Source organism: Carassius auratus, chromosome 9 (assembly GCF_003368295.1).
Source record: "Carassius auratus strain Wakin chromosome 9, ASM336829v1, whole genome shotgun sequence".
NCBI lineage: Eukaryota > Metazoa > Chordata > Actinopteri > Cypriniformes > Cyprinidae > Carassius > Carassius auratus.
The window spans coordinates 28,302,825-28,320,791 of record NC_039251.1 but is presented as its reverse complement, the minus strand read 5'-3'; the positions used below and the strand labels follow the sequence as shown (position 1 = coordinate 28,320,791).

Sequence of the window (17,967 nt, the reverse complement as noted above, 5' to 3'; positions counted from 1 at the left end):
TGATTTTATTAATAATGTTTTTTTTTTCAAATGAGTATTTAACATTTTATGTCTTATATATCAAAACATTATTTATGCAATTGTTACTGCAGGTCAAATGCATTCATGTCCTGCATTAAACAGTGGGTAAATACAAATACGAAGTCCCGCTTCTGTTTCCTCTGCATTGAAAAAAATTATTTTGTTGATATTGATTGATTTTATGTCATGAAGAGACTTTATAACATCCCACTGTTACTGATTCATGCAGCTCAAAGAATTATGGGTAGAATCTCTTGTGAGACTCTTCTAATTCATCAGCAGTTTCACTGATGATTCATAAGAAGAAAAACCAATCCCATGATAAAGTGGCTGTGTGAATGTGGTCTGGACTGTGTGCATGAGGCTCATTGTGTCAGAGACGCTGTAGAAGGACAGAGTTCCTGCACTGTGATCTACATACACTCCTATTCTCCTGATGATGGACTCTACAGGGAGAGCAGTCTCTATGTTATTGTGTCTGAATGAGTAACTGTCAGGAGTGCAGATCAAACTCCAGGACTTATCATTACGTCCAAACTCACACTCCTCACCCCGTCCCTTCCTGCCGATGCTCTTATATGACACTGATATAAACACACCACAATCTCCACTCCACTCAATCTCCCAGTAACAGCGTCCACACACACTCTCTCTACACAACACCTGAAATACATCAAATCTGTCTGGATGATCAGGATATGGCTGTTTCTCTTGCACATCTGTCACTTTTCTGTTCTCCTCAGACAGAATGAGATGATTGTTTGCTGTGTTTGGATCCAGTGTGAAAAAACAGGCATCTGAATACAAGAACAAAGACATTAACAACAACAACAATCACTATAGCTGTGTGTGTGTTTAGACATACATTTCTTTAGTCCTGCTGTAATCCTGGATTCTCCTCCATCATTCACACTAAAAAACACAGAGTCACAATCAGTCAGTGAACAAATTGCTGTTGCTATGCAGTTAATATACAAGGTACTCAGGGGGGTTGCTAAGGTGCATGATGTGGTTGCTTTGCGGTAATGTGTTCAGGGTGGTTTCTAGAGTACTGCTATGCAATTGCTAAGGTAGTCAGGGTGGTTTCTATGTTGTTGCTATGCAGTTGCTAGGGTACTTGAGTGGTTGCAATGCAGTTGATAACATGTTCTGGTTGGTCACTATGTGGTTGCCAAGGTACACAACATGGTTGATAGGGTGTTGCTCTGCAGTTGCTAGAGTACATGGGGTGGTTGCTAGTAGGGCTTTGTATCACCAGTAAAGTCACAATACGTATCCCGATAGGGGACTGCACTGAATTTCACCTCAGCAGAATTCAGTAAAACAGTGGTTTATGAAACATTGCATACTGTAGGACCACTGCAAACTGTAGGCAGAGCAGACAGTCAACCTCTGCATTATGTAGAGCCTCCAGAACTGTATAATATCAGTAATGGTGTAGTATTCACATTTCAACATTGGGCACTCTTGACCAGGTACAATATTCTGATTGTTTGAATCTTGTTTTTGTAACACTTCCCAGTGTGCGGTGAAGAATTCACAAAGGGAGGTCACACATTTAAAGTGAATATATTCTGCAAAACAGGAATTCAAAGTTTTTTTCAGCTCTTGGTTATCGCAAAACATTACACACTGTTACTCATGAGGAAATCTTGGTCTCAAAATCACACGAGATACAAAATGTGCAAAACATTGCTTTTTAAAAAAAACAAATATCCTCCATTGTGTTTTCACTGTATGCTCCTCTTTTGAAATCAGTTAGGGGGTGAGTTAAAGTACTGTTTTGTTGTTAATTTGTTTTGCTTGAGCAGCTTAGTTAATATTTTAATCTTCAGACAAGTGCTTTTTAGATTCTAAATATTGTTGCATCCTCTAAAATCTAGACTCATAAAGATATACCCAAAGACACTGAAAAGTTTAATCAATAAAACCTAAAAGCTCTTCTTGCTCAACTTACTTGTATTTCTCCAGTGAGCAATTTGGATCCTCCAGTTTTTCCTGGAGCAGCTTGACTCCTGAATCTCCGGGGTGATTATAACTCAGATCCAGCTCTCTCAAGTGTGAGGGGTTTGAAGTCAGAGCTGAAGATATATAACAACATCCCTCCTCTGTCACCATACAGCCAGACAACCTACAAAAACATACAGCAGCAGCCCACATCACATTAGTTTGTTTGTTCTGTATATAGCATTATGTGGTGTATAATTTTTTGTATTGAACTGATTATTCAATATAAAGTATTGTGCACATTTGTTGTTATTCTGATTTTGTCAGTTGAGTCAAATGTGTAATATTCACACAGACAGAACAGTCACTTTAAGAATATGTGCAATTAGCTTGTTTGTGTAATGAAAATCGGATTATTTTATTTCAAAGATGAAAGAGAAATGCGCTGAGGAGGTAGAAGCATAGAAACATATGCTATTTTCACAAGCCTCATCCATACTAATGTGCTCATATGAGGACATTCTCAGACCTCAGCATTTGACTGGTTGAAACATCCCTTCTGGCTGCAAATGAACATATTAATATTTATAATATTCATTTTAATTTCTGGATAATGATTTAATGTAATTTTTGTGCTTACAGTTATGGCCAAAAGTTTTGGCAGTGACAGAAATTTTGTGTTTTACAAAGTTCGCTGTTTCAGTGGTATACTGAAAAACAATGATAAGCATATCATTAGTTTTAAAGGCTTTGATTTGAAAAAAAATATATATAAAATGAGTCAATATTTACAGTGTTGACCCTTGTTCTTCATAACCTCTAATTCGTTCTGGCATGCTGTATATTAGCTTCTGGGCCAAATCCTGATAAATGCTTATCCATTTTTGCCGTATTCTCGGAATTGATCACAATTTGTGGGCTTCTGCTTGTCCACTCACCTTCTGAGGACTGACCACAGGTTTTCTTTAGGATTGAGATCGGGGGAGTTGCCTAGCCACAGATCAAAAATTTCAGTGTAATGATGTTTGAGCCACTTCTTTATCACCCTTGCTTTGTGACATGGTGCTCCATCATGCTTTAAAAGGCACGGATCATCACCAATTTGCTCATGGATCATTGGAAGAAGTCACTCTTGCAGGCGTTTTGACACCATTCTTTATTCATGGCAGTGTTTTTGGGCAGAATTATGAGAGAACCTACATCCTTGTTTGAAAAGCAACCCCACACATGGATGGTCTCAGGATGCTTCACTGTTGGCACGTCAAGGTAGTGTTCATCTTTTCTTCTCCAAGCAAACTATTTTCCAGACAGCCGGAAGAGAGCTTCATTAGAGAAAATAACTTTGTACGAGTTTTATGCTGTCCAATCCTTGTTCTTCTTGCAGAATTTCAGTCTGTCATTGATGTTTTTCTTGGAGAGAAGTGGCTTCTTTACCACCCTTCTTGGCAGCAGGCCTTTGTCCAAAAGTCTTGGTCTCACTGTGTGTGCAGATGCTCTCACATCAACCTGCCACATCAGCAAGCTCTGCACTGCTGGAGGCACGATTCCGTAGCTGACTCCACAGGAGGAGATGGTCCTGGTGCTTGCCGGATACTCTGATACATTCTAAGGACTTCTTCACTGCAGTCGAACCTCTCTCCTTGAAGTTCTTGATGATCCTGTAAATGGTTATTTCAGGTACTATATTCTTTGTAGCAATTTCCTTGCAAGTGATGCCATTTTGATGCAAGGTGATGATGGCTGCATATTTCTCTTTGAAAATAACCATTGCTAACAAGAACACAATGATTGGAAGTGCTTCTTTCCTCCTTTTATAGCAATCAGTCTGCTCTTACAATCTAATTAGTATTATAGTGATTAAGTAGTGACTAGTACTCATTCACACTTTCACATGTGCTGCTGATATGATTAGTCAATTAATGTTAGCTGGTCATTTTGTGTCAGGATCAAACAACAGTGAATTATTTTTTAATGAAAAGTACAATTATTTTTTAATGAAAAGTAAATTTTTGGCCACTGAAGATTTTAGCAATTATTTAAAATGCATCTGATCACTCTACACAGTAATTTAGAAACAATGTGAATCAACACCACAACAGGTTAAGCAGCAAACTTTGCAAAACACAAAACTCCCTTTCGAAAGGGAAATAAACGTTGCGTTACCGGTGTCTGAAGCATAAATTAAATAATGACAATGAACTTGACATTGGCAGGCCACAGCATATGACGTAAGCAAAATATAAAAAGGCACCTGTATTGTATCCAACACATCATCCTCTTTTTTTTTGCCTTCAAGAGGCCTAGTGTACGAAGCACATATGAGACTCACGAGACTCACGAGAGAGTGAAAGTGACGTGACATTCAGCCAAGTATGGTGACCCATTTGTGCTCTGCATTTAACCCATCCGAAGTGCACACACACAGAGCAGTGAACAAACACACACACACTGTGAACACACACCCGGAGCAGTGGGCAGCCATTTAGAGAGAGAGAGGTGGAGAGAGCCATGGTGGAGAGAGAACTGTACATGCACTCCCCCCACCCACAATACCTGCCGGCCTGGGGCTCGAACTCACAACCTTTCGATTGCGAGTCGGAGTCGCTAACCGTCAGGCCACGACTTCCCCAGTGAGAAGGATGCGCTCACGTCTGCATTTGCGGAACTGCTAGAGCAGAGATCTGCACTTGAGTTTTTATGTCAGCGTTTGCACAAGCTTGTTCACCTCTCGGGGGAGTTGAACAAGCTTAAAGGGTTAGTTCACCGAAAAATGAAAATTATGTAATTAATAACCCACACTCATGTTGTTCCAAACCCGTAAGACCTCCGTTCATATTCGGGACACAGATATTTTAGATTAAGTCCGAGAGCTCTCAGTCCCTCCATTGAAACTGTGTGTCCAGTCTACTGTCCATGTCCAGAAAGGTAAGAAAAACATCTTCGAAGTAGTCCATATGACATCAAAGGTTCAGTTAGAATTTTTTGAAGCATCAAAATTACATTTTGATCCAAAAATAGCAAAAAACTACAACTTTATTCATCATTGTCTTCTCTTCCGTGTCTGTTGTGAGAGATTTCAAAACACAACAGTGTAATGATATCCAGTTCACAAACTAATCTTTAGATGTAACCGGATCTTCTTGAACCAGTTCATCAAATTGAACTGAAATGTTTAAAATGATTCGCATTTCCAATAAGCATTAATCCACAAATGAATTAAGCTGTAAACCTTAATGTGGCTGACACTCCCTCTGAGTTAAAACAAACCAATATCTCGGAGTAATTAATTTACTCAAACAGTACACTGACTGAACTGCTGTGAAGAGCAAACTGAAGATGAACACCGAGTCGAGACAGATAATGAACAAAAGATTGACTCGTTCTCGAGTAGAGAACGGTTGCATCATTTTTCGGATCACCGGTAGTTCTTTTAAGACAGTTCGATTCAATAAACCGTACGTATGAGAGATGTGAGATGTGATTGCATTTAGAATGCCTGATTCTTTTAAAAAATGTAGCACCTCTCACCTGTGTTTCGGGTCTTGCGGCTGCCGAGGCAGTTAATCATGGGGATTGTAGGCAGGACATGGAAGGAATCTGACGAGGAATGCTTTTTATTCCGGAATTTCTTTTTGTTCTATTTTTTTTACAGTATACATTAGGTCGACATCCTAAATGTGCATTACTGCCGCGGTGTTAACTGCAAGTCAGTCGCGTGTTAAAATCATTCGCGAAACTACCGCCAGGTGGTGCAAAGGGACGAATTGCGAAATTAATGTAATTGTAAAATGAGATAAAAGGAAGATGTAAAACAACAATAACATTATGATATAACATTGTCACATCTTTAAAAAATATTAAAATATTTACAGTGAGTTAAATTCAAAACGTAGGACAGTCTTAGGTTACAGTCTACTCATCAAAAATTTAAAGAAGACCTTTACACAAAGGATCATATGCATGCTATTGTTATTAAACAGTAAATAAATATAAGGCCTATGTGTGTGTATATATATATATATATATATATATATATATATATATATCATTTTCATTTCAGTTCATTCTTGGTTTTAAAAAAAATCTTCAGGTTCCATATGCAGAGCGAAATGAGAATTGTCCGGCATTTAGCAATAATTATTGTTATGTTATTATTCTTGATTTTTTTCAAACTACTAACACTTTGCATTTTTGAATTATGCCTTATATGTGACCAAAAATTGAGTATTATCTGTTTGATCACGCTGGTGCCTCGTGCACATATTCACTGGAAACAGCAGCTGTTCACCGTGACATTCGGCACAAGCAGCCATCCACTTTATAACATATTGCTTATTGTGATTTTTTTTTTCCATCGATACTTAAACACGCGTGAACTACAAAGCCTATTTTACTTCATGAATAATAGTTAAGCTTCAAATGGAAAACATCAAGAATATGGATACGGAGCGTGCTCTGGCGCAGACCCGCCTCCGCGTTGCTCAGCTGTGGACGATTTAAATATGTTTGATATAAAGGTTGCTGTTCCATTTTATACAGGAATTGTTCATTTAAAAAAATCAAATTATATTGTTAGTTCTAATTATTTTGTTAACACAAGTTCATTTAGGCTATTTAACATGCACTGTGACGTTTTACCCTTTTTAACTTATAAACTCCTTGAGAGTTTAAAGTAGTCACCTACAGTCTTGTTCAAAATAATAGCAGTACAATGTGACTAACCAGAATAATCAAGGTTTTTAGTATATTTTTTATTGCTACGTGGCAAACAAGTTACCAGTAGGTTCAGTAGATTGTCAGAAAACAAACAAGACCCAGCATTCATGATATGCACGCTCTTAAGGCTGTGCAATTGGGCAATTAGTTGAAAGGGGTGTGTTCAAAAAAATAGCAGTGTCTACCTTTGACTGTACAAACTCAAAACTATTTTGTACAAACATTTTTTTTTCTGGGATTTAGCAATCCTGTGAATCACTAAACTAATATTTAGTTGTATGACCACAGTTTTTTAAAACTGCTTGACATCTGTGTGGCATGGAGTCAACCAACTTGTGGCACCTCTCAGCTGTTATTCCACTCCATGATTCTTTAACAACATTCCACAATTCATTCACATTTCTTGGTTTTGCTTCAGAAACAGCATTTTTGATATCACCCCACAAGTTCTCAATTGGATTAAGGTCTGGAGATTGGGCTGGCCACTCCATAACATTAATTTTGTTGGTTTGGAACCAAGACTTTGCCCGTTTACTAGTGTGTTTTGGGTCATTGTCTTGTTGAAACAACCATTTCAAGGGCATGTCCTCTTCAGCATAGGGCAACATGACCTCTTCAAGTATTTTAACATATGCAAACTGATCCATGATCCCTGGTATGCGATAAATAGGCCCAACACCATAGTAGGAGAAACATGCCCATATCATGATGCTTGCACCTCCATGCTTCACTGTCTTCACTGTGTACTGTGGCTTGAATTCAGAGTTTGGGGGTCGTCTCACAAACTGCCTGTGGCCCTTGGACCCAAAAAGAACAATTTTACTCTCATCAGTCCACAAAATGTTCCTCCATTTCTCTTTAGGCCAGTTGATGTGTTCTTTGGCAAATTGTAACCTCTTCTGCACATGCCTTTTTTTTAACAGAGGGACTTTGCGGGGGATTCTTGAAAATAGATTAGCTTCACACAGACGTCTTCTAACTGTCACAGTACTTACAGGTAACTCCAGACTGTCTTTGATCATCCTGGAGGTGATCATTGGCTGAGCCTTTGCCATTCTGGTTATTCTTCTATCCATTTTGATGGTTGTCTTCCGTTTTCTTCCACGTCTCTCTGGTTTTGCTCTCCATTTTAAGGCATTGGAGATCATTTTAGCTGAACAGCCTATCATTTTTTGCACCTCTTTATAGGTTTTCCCCTCTCTAATCATCTTTTTAATCAAAGTACGCTGTTCTTCTGAACAATGTCTTGAACGACCCATTTTCCTCAGCTTTCAAATGCATGTTCAACAAGTGTTGGCTTCATCCTTAAATAGGGGCCACCTGATTCACACCTGTTTCTTCACAAAATTGATGACCTCAGTGATTGAATGCCACACTGCTATTTTTTTGAACACACCCCTTTCAACTAATTCAACTAATTGCCCAATTGCACAGCCTTAAGAGCGTGCATATCATGAATGCTGGGTCTCATTTGTTTTCTGAGAATCTACTGAACCTACTGGTAACTTGTTTGCCACGTAGCAATAAAAAAATATACGAAAAACCTTGATTATTCTGGTTAGTCACATTGTACTGCTATTATTTTGAACAATACTGTATATATGTAGGCTACATTATTCAAAAATAAATAAATAACTAATAATGATATAATAATGTAATTAAAAAATGCCATCGGCCTGAGTAAATTTGAATTTAATGGAATTGTGACATTAAAGGTTAGTGATTTAGGAAGTGAAAATACTGTGAAATTACAAATGGCAATGGATTTTAGAGCATAACAACTGAAGGTTTATGAAACGTTAGCCAATAAAGCATTTTTTTTTTTAACAATGGAACTTAAAGTTGTGAACTAAAATATTATTTCAACCAAACAGCATGTGAATAAATAAAATGCAGGGGCTACTTTTCATAACATTTCATTATTCATAAAATGAATAACGTTTCTGGTGTTTGGATTTGATATAATGAGCTCCAAGCATAAGAATAGCCCTGTTTTCTCTCTCTCTCTCTCTCTCTTTCCCTCTCTCTCTCTCTCTATTTAACAGCATTAGCGCTATGAAATATATCTTCCTTCAGTTAGAATTAACGTTTTCCTGCCTTGCTAAATTTTGGTCTCATGATCAGTAAGTTGTATTCACCTCAATCTAATTTAGTTAAGTCAAACCGCAGGTAGTGAAGCTGCGTCAGTGACCGGAGTCCCGCACGCTAGTGATGGACATCACGGAAGTTACGTTGCTACTTAGACCTTCGCATCGTAACCTCATCAATATAGGCTATAGGTAATTGCACTATGATGGTTCGTTCGTGAACAAATCTTTTAGGTGAATGAATCATTCTCGTTTTCAAACGATGTACAATGACCATAGACAGTAAAATACAAATTTCTCGTTCAATGAAGTTCCTTCCACAGCAGCGCACGAGTGTGGCGCTATTAGCAGCGCATGCGCAGCTCGTGAACAGCTCTGTGAACTGTTTCATCCTGTCAAAAAGATTTATTCAAGATGTGACAGAGCATGTGACTTGTTGAATGTAGGGAACGATTACGATCTTCTCGTAGGTTAAAGAGTTGAATGAACTGATACTCGTTCGTGAATTAAATGAATGAGAGTATACCGGGTCAGTGAGCCAAGCGTGTAAATCTCGGATCAGCAATCAGCAGATACAAAGCGCAGTTATAGGTGCACATACGCTTGTTTTCATATTTGGAATACAGAACATAACTCCACGTTTAATCCCCGATAAAACCTTGTGCTTTGTTAATCTGAACAATTTATTTAGACTATTTATTTAATGCGATCATGCACACACTAATAAAGCCAAATCAGTTTTTGTCACAAGTAAATACGTTTGTTTTTCGCCAACTGCTGGCGTATTTGTGTAATATGAAGAAATTATCACTGAACGAATCAGTGAATGAATCATTTTGCTGAACGAACTGAAAATCCACGAATCTTTTGAAAAAAAATCTAATTTCCACCAATAAATTCCATGAAACATAAATGGATTTTTAAAAATTTTGTTTTTAGTGACCCCCCCCAACCCGCCCTGCAATAAAGTGCCAATTTCTTAACCTGCCCCGACCCGACCCGCGGGTTACCTGCGGGGCCTGCGGGTTATGCGATGACCCGTGCATCACTACCGCGCGCTGTGAGGCGGGAACAGCTGCAGAGGAGTCTTATGAGGGTTTCAAACTTGCTGAGCGGGTTTAGTTAGGACTCATTGTTTTGGTTATACACTAAAAAATGGTCTGCCCCCACATAAGATTTTTATAGTTCTAGTCGTTCGTTTGTTATATTCAACTAATCAGAGGTTTATATTAAACTTACATAATCAAATCTTAATATATTCCACACTCAAGCACATGCATTAAGTTTGCAACAAAGCACATGCAGAAGCAGCCTAATAATTGTGAAAAATTAGATATTTTAATTATTTATTAATAAACAAATATTTTCTTTTCGGCTGCAAGATGAAATTCACAGTGCTGGCTCTCTGACGAGAGAAATGCAACATTCACAGATTACACAATTCATTTTCATTTAAAAAACATTTCAAGCTTTCTGTAGATATATTTTTAATGTATGGGAGACACCACGATATTATGTTAATTAAAAAATTATAAATTCATTATCAGGAAAAAAATTAAGTGATGAGACGGCGCCTCCCTGTCATTAATGCACATTAATATTTTTTGCACAAACACTTGAATATGAGCGTCATGGTTTTCACTCGCTCCAAGAGCACTCCATCACGAGTACAATTCATGCCAACAGCCCATAATATAACTGCATATTCAGCAAGAATCCATGTTAAACATATTTAGCTTGATCAGAAGGTTACAATGACTGCAAGAGTCGAGCGGGATGTTAAGAGTTTGACTGTTTCTTTTACTGATTATTTTCGGGTTAAAGCATGATTTAAACAGATTCACACCCAATCGCTTTTGCAATAATGCATTCAAACAAATGTACAGTGCTACTACATTATCCGTATGCTATCTGATTTTGAAAACTTGAAGTTATTCGATCTGTTTAGGTAAAATAACTGATAAAATTTTACTGTTTTTTTCCTCACAAACAAAATTTTCACAGCAGAAAGCAGCAATTAAAGATTTTAATGCTTACAATGTAATTAGTTTGGCATGTGATATAGGGAAAAAAGTTTACACAAAATAGCTTAAGCCACTTTTAAACTCTCCTGTTATTTATTATTATTTTTATTATTATTATTCTTTTATATGCTGATGTGGCAGTTGTTACATCACCTGCCGTGTTTAGCCAATTGAGGGCGCTCACAGGCTATAAAAAGGTAAATGATGTGCTACCTGGGATACGTCACCTGTTGAATTGTTGCGTCGGTAACGCGTTTCCGTCACTTCCGCACTTCCGTCATTCCCTGGCGCTAGCAAACATCAAGGTAAGCAGAAAGCGCTTCTAGTGTGTTGGCTGTGGCTCCGTTATTTGGTTAATACAGTTTTCATGTGTGTTTATAGGTTGCAATTAGTTTGGAGCATCGGTTTCGATTCAGTGATTGCTGCCGTGCGGCTATGTAAACAAGCCGTGCGTAGACTTTAATGATGGTAGGATGAATGCTTTGTGTATTTATTCAGGACGCACATTTTATAGCAACTGAAAAGTTAAGAACGATAACTTGCCCCTTTCTCAGCTGTGAGACCCAATGCAGTTGCTGTAATTCTGTTAATTCCTACCCTGGCCTTGGCTGTAAGAGTCCTTTCGTGTGTGTTATTCAAATCTCCTTGACGATTGGTAAGGTATCTTTAATCTGTTCCTGTATTGGGATGGGAGAGAACCAATCTAACAGTCTCGTTTTTGTGTATAGGCTTGGGGAAGCCAGTAGCTGCTTTTCATTCGAGGCACTCGTGTCCTTTTACAGCTGCATTGCTGTCCTGTTTCCAGTTTATATTGTTGTTTTGTTTCTTTTTTGATTATATTGTGATTTTTATTTTCTGGCCACCTGCTCTTCTCCAGTGGCTGTGTTTATTTCATATATTTGGATATCTGTTAAATTTTGATTTTCTTTTGTATTCATTTATATTGTTACTGTGACCTCCCCGAGAGGCAACTGCAGATTTTATATTTGCAAAAGTATTTCTTTTTTTCTTTTTTGTTCATTAACCTAGTTTTAGAGAAACTGTTTATTTGATGTGTATATATATATAATATTTTTGTCTTGGCAGGGTCTGGGCCCCAGGGCATAGGACCAGCTTATTTTAGGTGGTGGCACCCCCGTCACAGTGTGCAGTGATTTCTCCCAGTGTGTTGTGGTGCGTCTTCAAGTGTGTGTGTGTGTGTGTGTGTGTGTGTGTGTGCGCACCGTGATTCACTTATAGGTGGTGTGGTCTGGTCAGCCGCTGTCCTGTGGTAAGCTCCAGCCCCTTGCCTTTTGGCGTTGTATTAAATTTCTCTTGGTGGCCCATTGGGCTGAATAACCAAATGCTCCATTGCCTATTTTAATATTGGTTTTAACTGTTAATAAAAATTATTTTTATATTGTTACCTCTGTCTCTGACTCGTATATAATTGGTGATACGAACCTGTGTTTGCCCTTTTAAAAGGTGGTTTGATTAAAATATTTGGGTGAAATTCCCATCGTGGCGTAGTCTGGTTATATTTATTATTGTAAGTCGCTCCCCCATGACGTAACATTTTCAGTCTCCACCGACCCTCCCGCCACATGTGGCGTAGTCGGCAGGGTTCACCATAGTTTGAGTCAGAGACATTGAGTTTCTTTATTTTGTGTGCCTTGTATATTCTGTATTTGTTTGTTTTTGGAAACAGGGCAGCCGTGTACTGTCAGAGCTCCATTTGGTGGCCTTTCCTTCTCTGTGGTAAGTGTTCCTGTCAGGAAAAAAAAGGTAAAATCCAATAATGGAGGATGAATTACAAGAATTGAGGGATTTGGTAGCGCAGCTGAGAGCTGATAATGCACTGTTGCGGCAGGTACAGGCACCAGTTGGGTTGTCTGGTCCTGATGCCACCCTGCCTAGTACCTCCACTGTTCCGCCTGTTACCCCTCAACCCTCTGGTGCCGTTGCACCTGAACGATTTGTTTTTGTTCCGCGAGATCGACGGTGCCCAAAGTTTAATGGAAAATCAGGTTTGAGTATTGATGAATGGGTTGAGGAGGCACAGGCATGCATGAGGGTACGTTATATGTCAAATGCAGACCAAGCCTTCTTTCTGTTTGACCACTTGGAGGGAGAGGCTCGAGAAGAGATCAGGTATCGCTCTGATTTAGAACGTGGGGACCCTGATAAGATTATTAAAGCACTGCGTGATCTTTATGGTTGTTCTCAGTCGTACGTAGCATTACAAGAGGCCTTTTTCTCCAGAAAGCAACTAGAGGGCGAGACTGTTGGAGTTTTCTCTTGCGCTTATGGGCCTGTTGGAAAGGGTTAAGAATCGGGCCCCGCAGTCCATCCTTAATACAGAAACCTTGCTGCGTGACCAATTTGTTGAGCATGTCGCGGATAGTGCCCTAAGACGAGAATTGAAGCAGCTAGTACGTCGCCAGCCTACTATTAGTTTGTTAGAAGTTCGCGGCAAAGCAATTAGGTGGGAACAAGAGGGGATGCCTGGGGGGGCAAGAGGGCGTAGTCAGTCTGTCCCGCTAGCATATGGACTTCAGTATGGGGTACGGGGTGGAACAACGGTTGAAGTTCCTAGGTCGTCGCCACAGTCAGAGCTCGGTGAATTAAGAGAAATGTTGCGACAGCAACAACAACAGCTAAATCAGCTCACCCAAACTTTTGCCCGGCTCCAAACGTCACATAATCGTTCCCCTCGTACTGGCCCAGTTATATGCAGGCGCTGTCAACGACCAGGCCATTTTGCTCGTGATTGTGATGGGGAACGGAGGTTCCCGCCCCCTCCCCAGCCTACTGCTGGCCGCTCCACAGCTGAGAATAGACGTCCTCGTTCCCCCAGACCGTCGGAAAACTAGTTCCCACCAGGTCGCGGAGTCACAGCCTGGGTGGGGAAGAAATTGACTCAAGTAAAATGGCCACACATCGTTCAGTTTCTAATTTGATTTCATCTTGTCCACATGTGATTGCCCTTATGGGGGGTGTTTCGGTACCTTGCTTGGTGGATACAGGTTCGATGGTGACAACAATTACCGAAAGCTGTTTCCGCCAACATTTTGAACCGTGGGGTCAGGATCGCCTTCAAAATTGTCAATGGTTACAGCTTCGAGCCGCTAATGGGCTTAGCATTCCATATGTTGGATATTTGGAGCTAGATGTGGAATTTTGTGGCAGGTTGGTCATCGGGTGTGGTGTTCTTGTTGTTCGGGATCCTCCTGGTGGCATGAGTTTGGATGTTCCTGGGGTATTGGGGATGAACATCCTTAGCCGGTGTTATCAGGAGCTTTTTGGGCAACATGGCAGCGCTCTCTTTGATTTACCTGTGATTACACAACTGCCTGATGTGTCTAGTGCATTGCAATGTTGTCATCAGGTAAGTGCTAAGAAACGCTCTGTTCATGTGGGAAGTGTGCGTGTACGCGGACGTAGGGTGTGTTGTATCCCAGGTGGTACAATGAAGCTGGTGGCTGCCACCTGTGCAGCTTTGGACTCCGGCAGTACTGTTTTGTTTGAGCCCCCTGAGTCAGGCCTCCCAGCTGGTCTTCTAGCATCACCTGCTTTGGTAAGGGTAAATCGAGGGACAGTTTATGTTCCTGTAGTGAATGTTGGCATAGTGGAGGTAATTCTTCGCCCTACCACAGTGGTAGGTAATGTGAGGGAGGTTTATATGGTCAGTTTGCCAACAGGAATCAGTGAGGAAAAGCCATTAGCTGCTACAGTTCAGTCTCATAGTGTAGCGGGTGCTCATTCCTTGTCCCATCAGCTCGAATCCCTTGATTTATCGGTGTTGTCAGGTCCAGAGCAGGGCCAGGTTAGAGCCCTTCTGCAGAAATATCAGACGGTGTTCTCAGGTCATGAGGGCGATCTAGGTTGTACTCGCTTAATATCTCATGACATACCTTTGATCGATAATGTCCCAGTTCGTCAACGGTACCGACGAATTCCTCCTTCAGAGTATGAGGTGGTAAAAACTCATATTAACCAGCTATTGGAGGCTGGAATAGTGCGGGAAAGTTGTAGTCCTTATGCTTCGCCCATTGTGTTGGTCAAAAAAAGGGACGGTAGTCTGCGCATGTGCGTGGTCTACCGTCACCTAAATGCCAAGACAAGAAGGGATGCATTTCCCCTGCCTCGTATCGAGGAGACTTTGGACTCCTTAGCTGGGGCACGTTGGTTCTCTACATTGGATTTAGCCAGCGGGTACTTGCAGGTTCCAGTCTCAGAACCAGATAGGTCAAAGACTGCATTTTGTACTCCGTTTGGATTATTTGAATGGAACCGTATGCCTTTTGGCCTTTGTAATGCCCCAAGCACGTTCCAAAGGTTAATGGAGCGACTATTTGGTGATCAACGGTGCCAGTCTCTATTGTTATACCTTGATGATGTTGTGGTGTTTTCCTCTTCTGTAGCTCAGCACTTGGACCGATTGGAGATGGTCCTGGGTCGCCTGGAGAAGGAGGGACTCAAGGCAAAGCTGGAGAAATGTGCTTTCTTCAAGCCTGAAGTGAAGTTCTTGTGGCATGTTAAATCTGCGCAAGGGGTAGCAACTGATCCAGGTAAAATTGAGGCTGTTGCACAATGGCGTTGCCCTGAGACGGTGTCTGAATTGCGAACCTTCCTTGGCTTTGCAAGTTATTATAGGCGTTTTGTGGAGGGATTTGCCAAATTGGCAGCACCCCTGCATAGGCTGGTGGCTGAAGTGATAGGAGGTAAGGCAGGTAAACGAAGAGGGCAGAGTTTGACTAATGCATGGACAGAGCAGTGTCAGACAGCATTCGAGGACCTGAAAGGGAAATTATCATCTACCCCAGTACTTGCATATGCAGATTTTTCTAAAACCTTCATCTTAGAAGTAGACGCCAGCCATGGGGGTCTGGGTGCCGTCCTCTCTCAAGAATTTGAAGGTAAGGTTCGACCTATAGCATATGCCAGTCGTAGTTTAAGGCCCACTGAGCGAAATATGAATAATTACAGCTCAATGAAACTAGAGTTTCTCGCTCTCAAGTGGGCCATGGTTGAAAAATTCAGGGAATATCTTTTAGGTCACAAGTGTATTGTGTTCACTGACAATAATCCCCTGAGTCACCTGGGCACAGCAAGGCTTGGAGCTACAGAACAGCGCTGGGCTGCAGAGCTGGCTGCATTTAACTTTGAGGTAAGATATAGATCAGGAAGGACTAATGGTAATGCAGATGCTCTCTCCCGCCAGAACCCAGTCATCCAGGGTGAAGTCAAGGAGTTAGCTGCTGGCGTGACCATTCCTGAGTCACTGCGGCAGGCCATTGGCACAGGAGTTGCAGTTCAGGCAGATGTGAGGGCCGTCAATGCTTTGCCAGGTTATTCTGCTTTGGACTTAAGGTCTATGCAAGAGGCTGATCCTGTTATCAGCCAGGTAATAAAGTTCTGGGAGCGGGGTCAGCGACCAGGGTCAGCAGAGCGGCGACAGCTAGATAAACCAGTTTTGAGTCTTCTCCAGCAATGGAATAGATTAGAAACAAGAGAAGGAGTTGTATCGGAGGACATTCCGCCCTGACGGAGGTGAAGAGTGTTACCAATTAGTGTTGCCTGATGTTTTAAGGGATGAGGTATGGACACAGTTACATCAACAGCATGGACACCAAGGGGTAGAACGCACCAGTGAGTTGACTAGGCAGCGGTGCTATTGGCCAAATATGCTGGCTGATATTACACGTTGATGCGAGGAGTGTGAACGGTGCCAACTTGCTAAAGATAATCGGCCAGTAGCACGTGCTTTCATGGGCTACCTATTAGCTTCAAGGCCTAATGAAGTCCTTGCCATTGACTTCACGGTACTGGAACCTTCATACTCTGGCCAAGAAAACATATTAGTCATGACTGATGTGTTTAGTAAATTTTCTATGGCAGTGCCTACTCACGACCAAAGGGCTGAGACTGTGGCACAAGTCCTGGTTGAGGAGTGGTTTTACAAGTTTGGTGTCCCAGGCCGCCTCCATTCAGACCAGGGCCGTAACTTTGAATCTGTGCTCATTCGTCAGCTTTGCGAGCTTTATCAGGTAAGGAAATCTTGTACCACCCCGTACCATCCAGCCGGTAATGGACAATGCGAGCGATTTAATCGCACGTTGTATAATTTGTTGCGAACATTGCCTTACTCTCGTAAAAGAGACTGAGTGTCCTGTTTGTCTCAAGTAATCTTTTGTTACAACACCACTCCTCACCAGGTGACTGGAGAGTCCCCATATTACCTAATGTTTGGTCAAGAACCCCAGTTGCCGATAGACTTTTTGCTAGGTAGGGTGCCCGAACCTGCTGCAGGAAGTGTACACAGTTGGGTAGTGGAACATCGTAGGCGATTGCAGGTTGCCTTTGAGGGGGCACAGGGACGGCTGAAGGCTGCAGCAGATCGTCGGAAGAGGCAGCATGACCAGCATGTACGTGATCTACCCTTGGCTGAAGGTCAGTTAGTCTACCTGAGAGATAAGGTAGTGCGGGGTCGCCATAAGATCCAGGACTTATGGAGTTCAGTGATCTATCAGGTGGTCCGCCCTCCCGAAGAGGGAGGTGTAGTTTATATCATTGCACCGGTTACAGATCTGAGCAAGATAAGGAGAGTGCATCGTTCTCTGTTGAAGGCTTGTGTTCAGCGAGAGGTTTTGCCTGTCGAGCAATGCATTGGCAGTGTAGAGAACCAAGAGAATCCTCAGGAGTACGAAGAGGTAGATGTTGATTTGGTGATGTTGGTGCCTGAGACTCCTCAGACTATTCAAGGAACGGAGTCTCGAGATGTTGGGCGCTTGGTACAGCCGGGGATCCAAGAGGAGTTGTCATCAGCAGGTATTCCTCCTGTAAGTGCTGTCCCAGTAGAATCAGAAGGTTCTCAGAATGAGGTGGTGGTAGTACCTCGGCGCTCTGGCCGAACTGGGGCAGGTCAGCATTCAAATCCTCATCATCTTCCTCAAGCTGTAAGAGAAGAGAGAAATAGAGTTGGAGATCGTCTCAGAACTAGCATATGCTCTATTTCAGCTTTGTTTAGGCCTTGGAGTTGATGCGGTTAAGGGTTTTTCCATTTTCTTTTTAGTCCATCGTCGTGGCGCCGATGCAAAATGGAGGGGTAGATGTGGCAGTTGTTACATCACCTGCCGTGTTTAGCCAATTGAGGGCGCTCACAGGCTATAAAAAGGTAAATGATGTGCTAC

At 41.4% G+C, this 17,967-nt stretch overlaps 1 protein-coding gene across 1 annotated transcript in view; it reads right to left on the bottom strand.

Annotated features, from left to right (window-relative positions):
* Positions 1 to 288: 288 nt before the first annotated feature.
* The window catches only part of LOC113108077 (NACHT, LRR and PYD domains-containing protein 12-like), a 47,764-nt gene continuing 30,085 nt past the window's right edge, over positions 289 to 17,967 (bottom strand). The window contains exons 6-8 of the mRNA XM_026270897.1: positions 1,979 to 2,152; positions 887 to 933; positions 289 to 818 (exon numbers count right to left, since the gene is read on the bottom strand). Of these exons, the coding sequence (XP_026126682.1) occupies positions 289 to 818; positions 887 to 933; positions 1,979 to 2,152 (751 nt within the window). The remainder of the gene's footprint in view (positions 819 to 886; positions 934 to 1,978; positions 2,153 to 17,967) is intronic.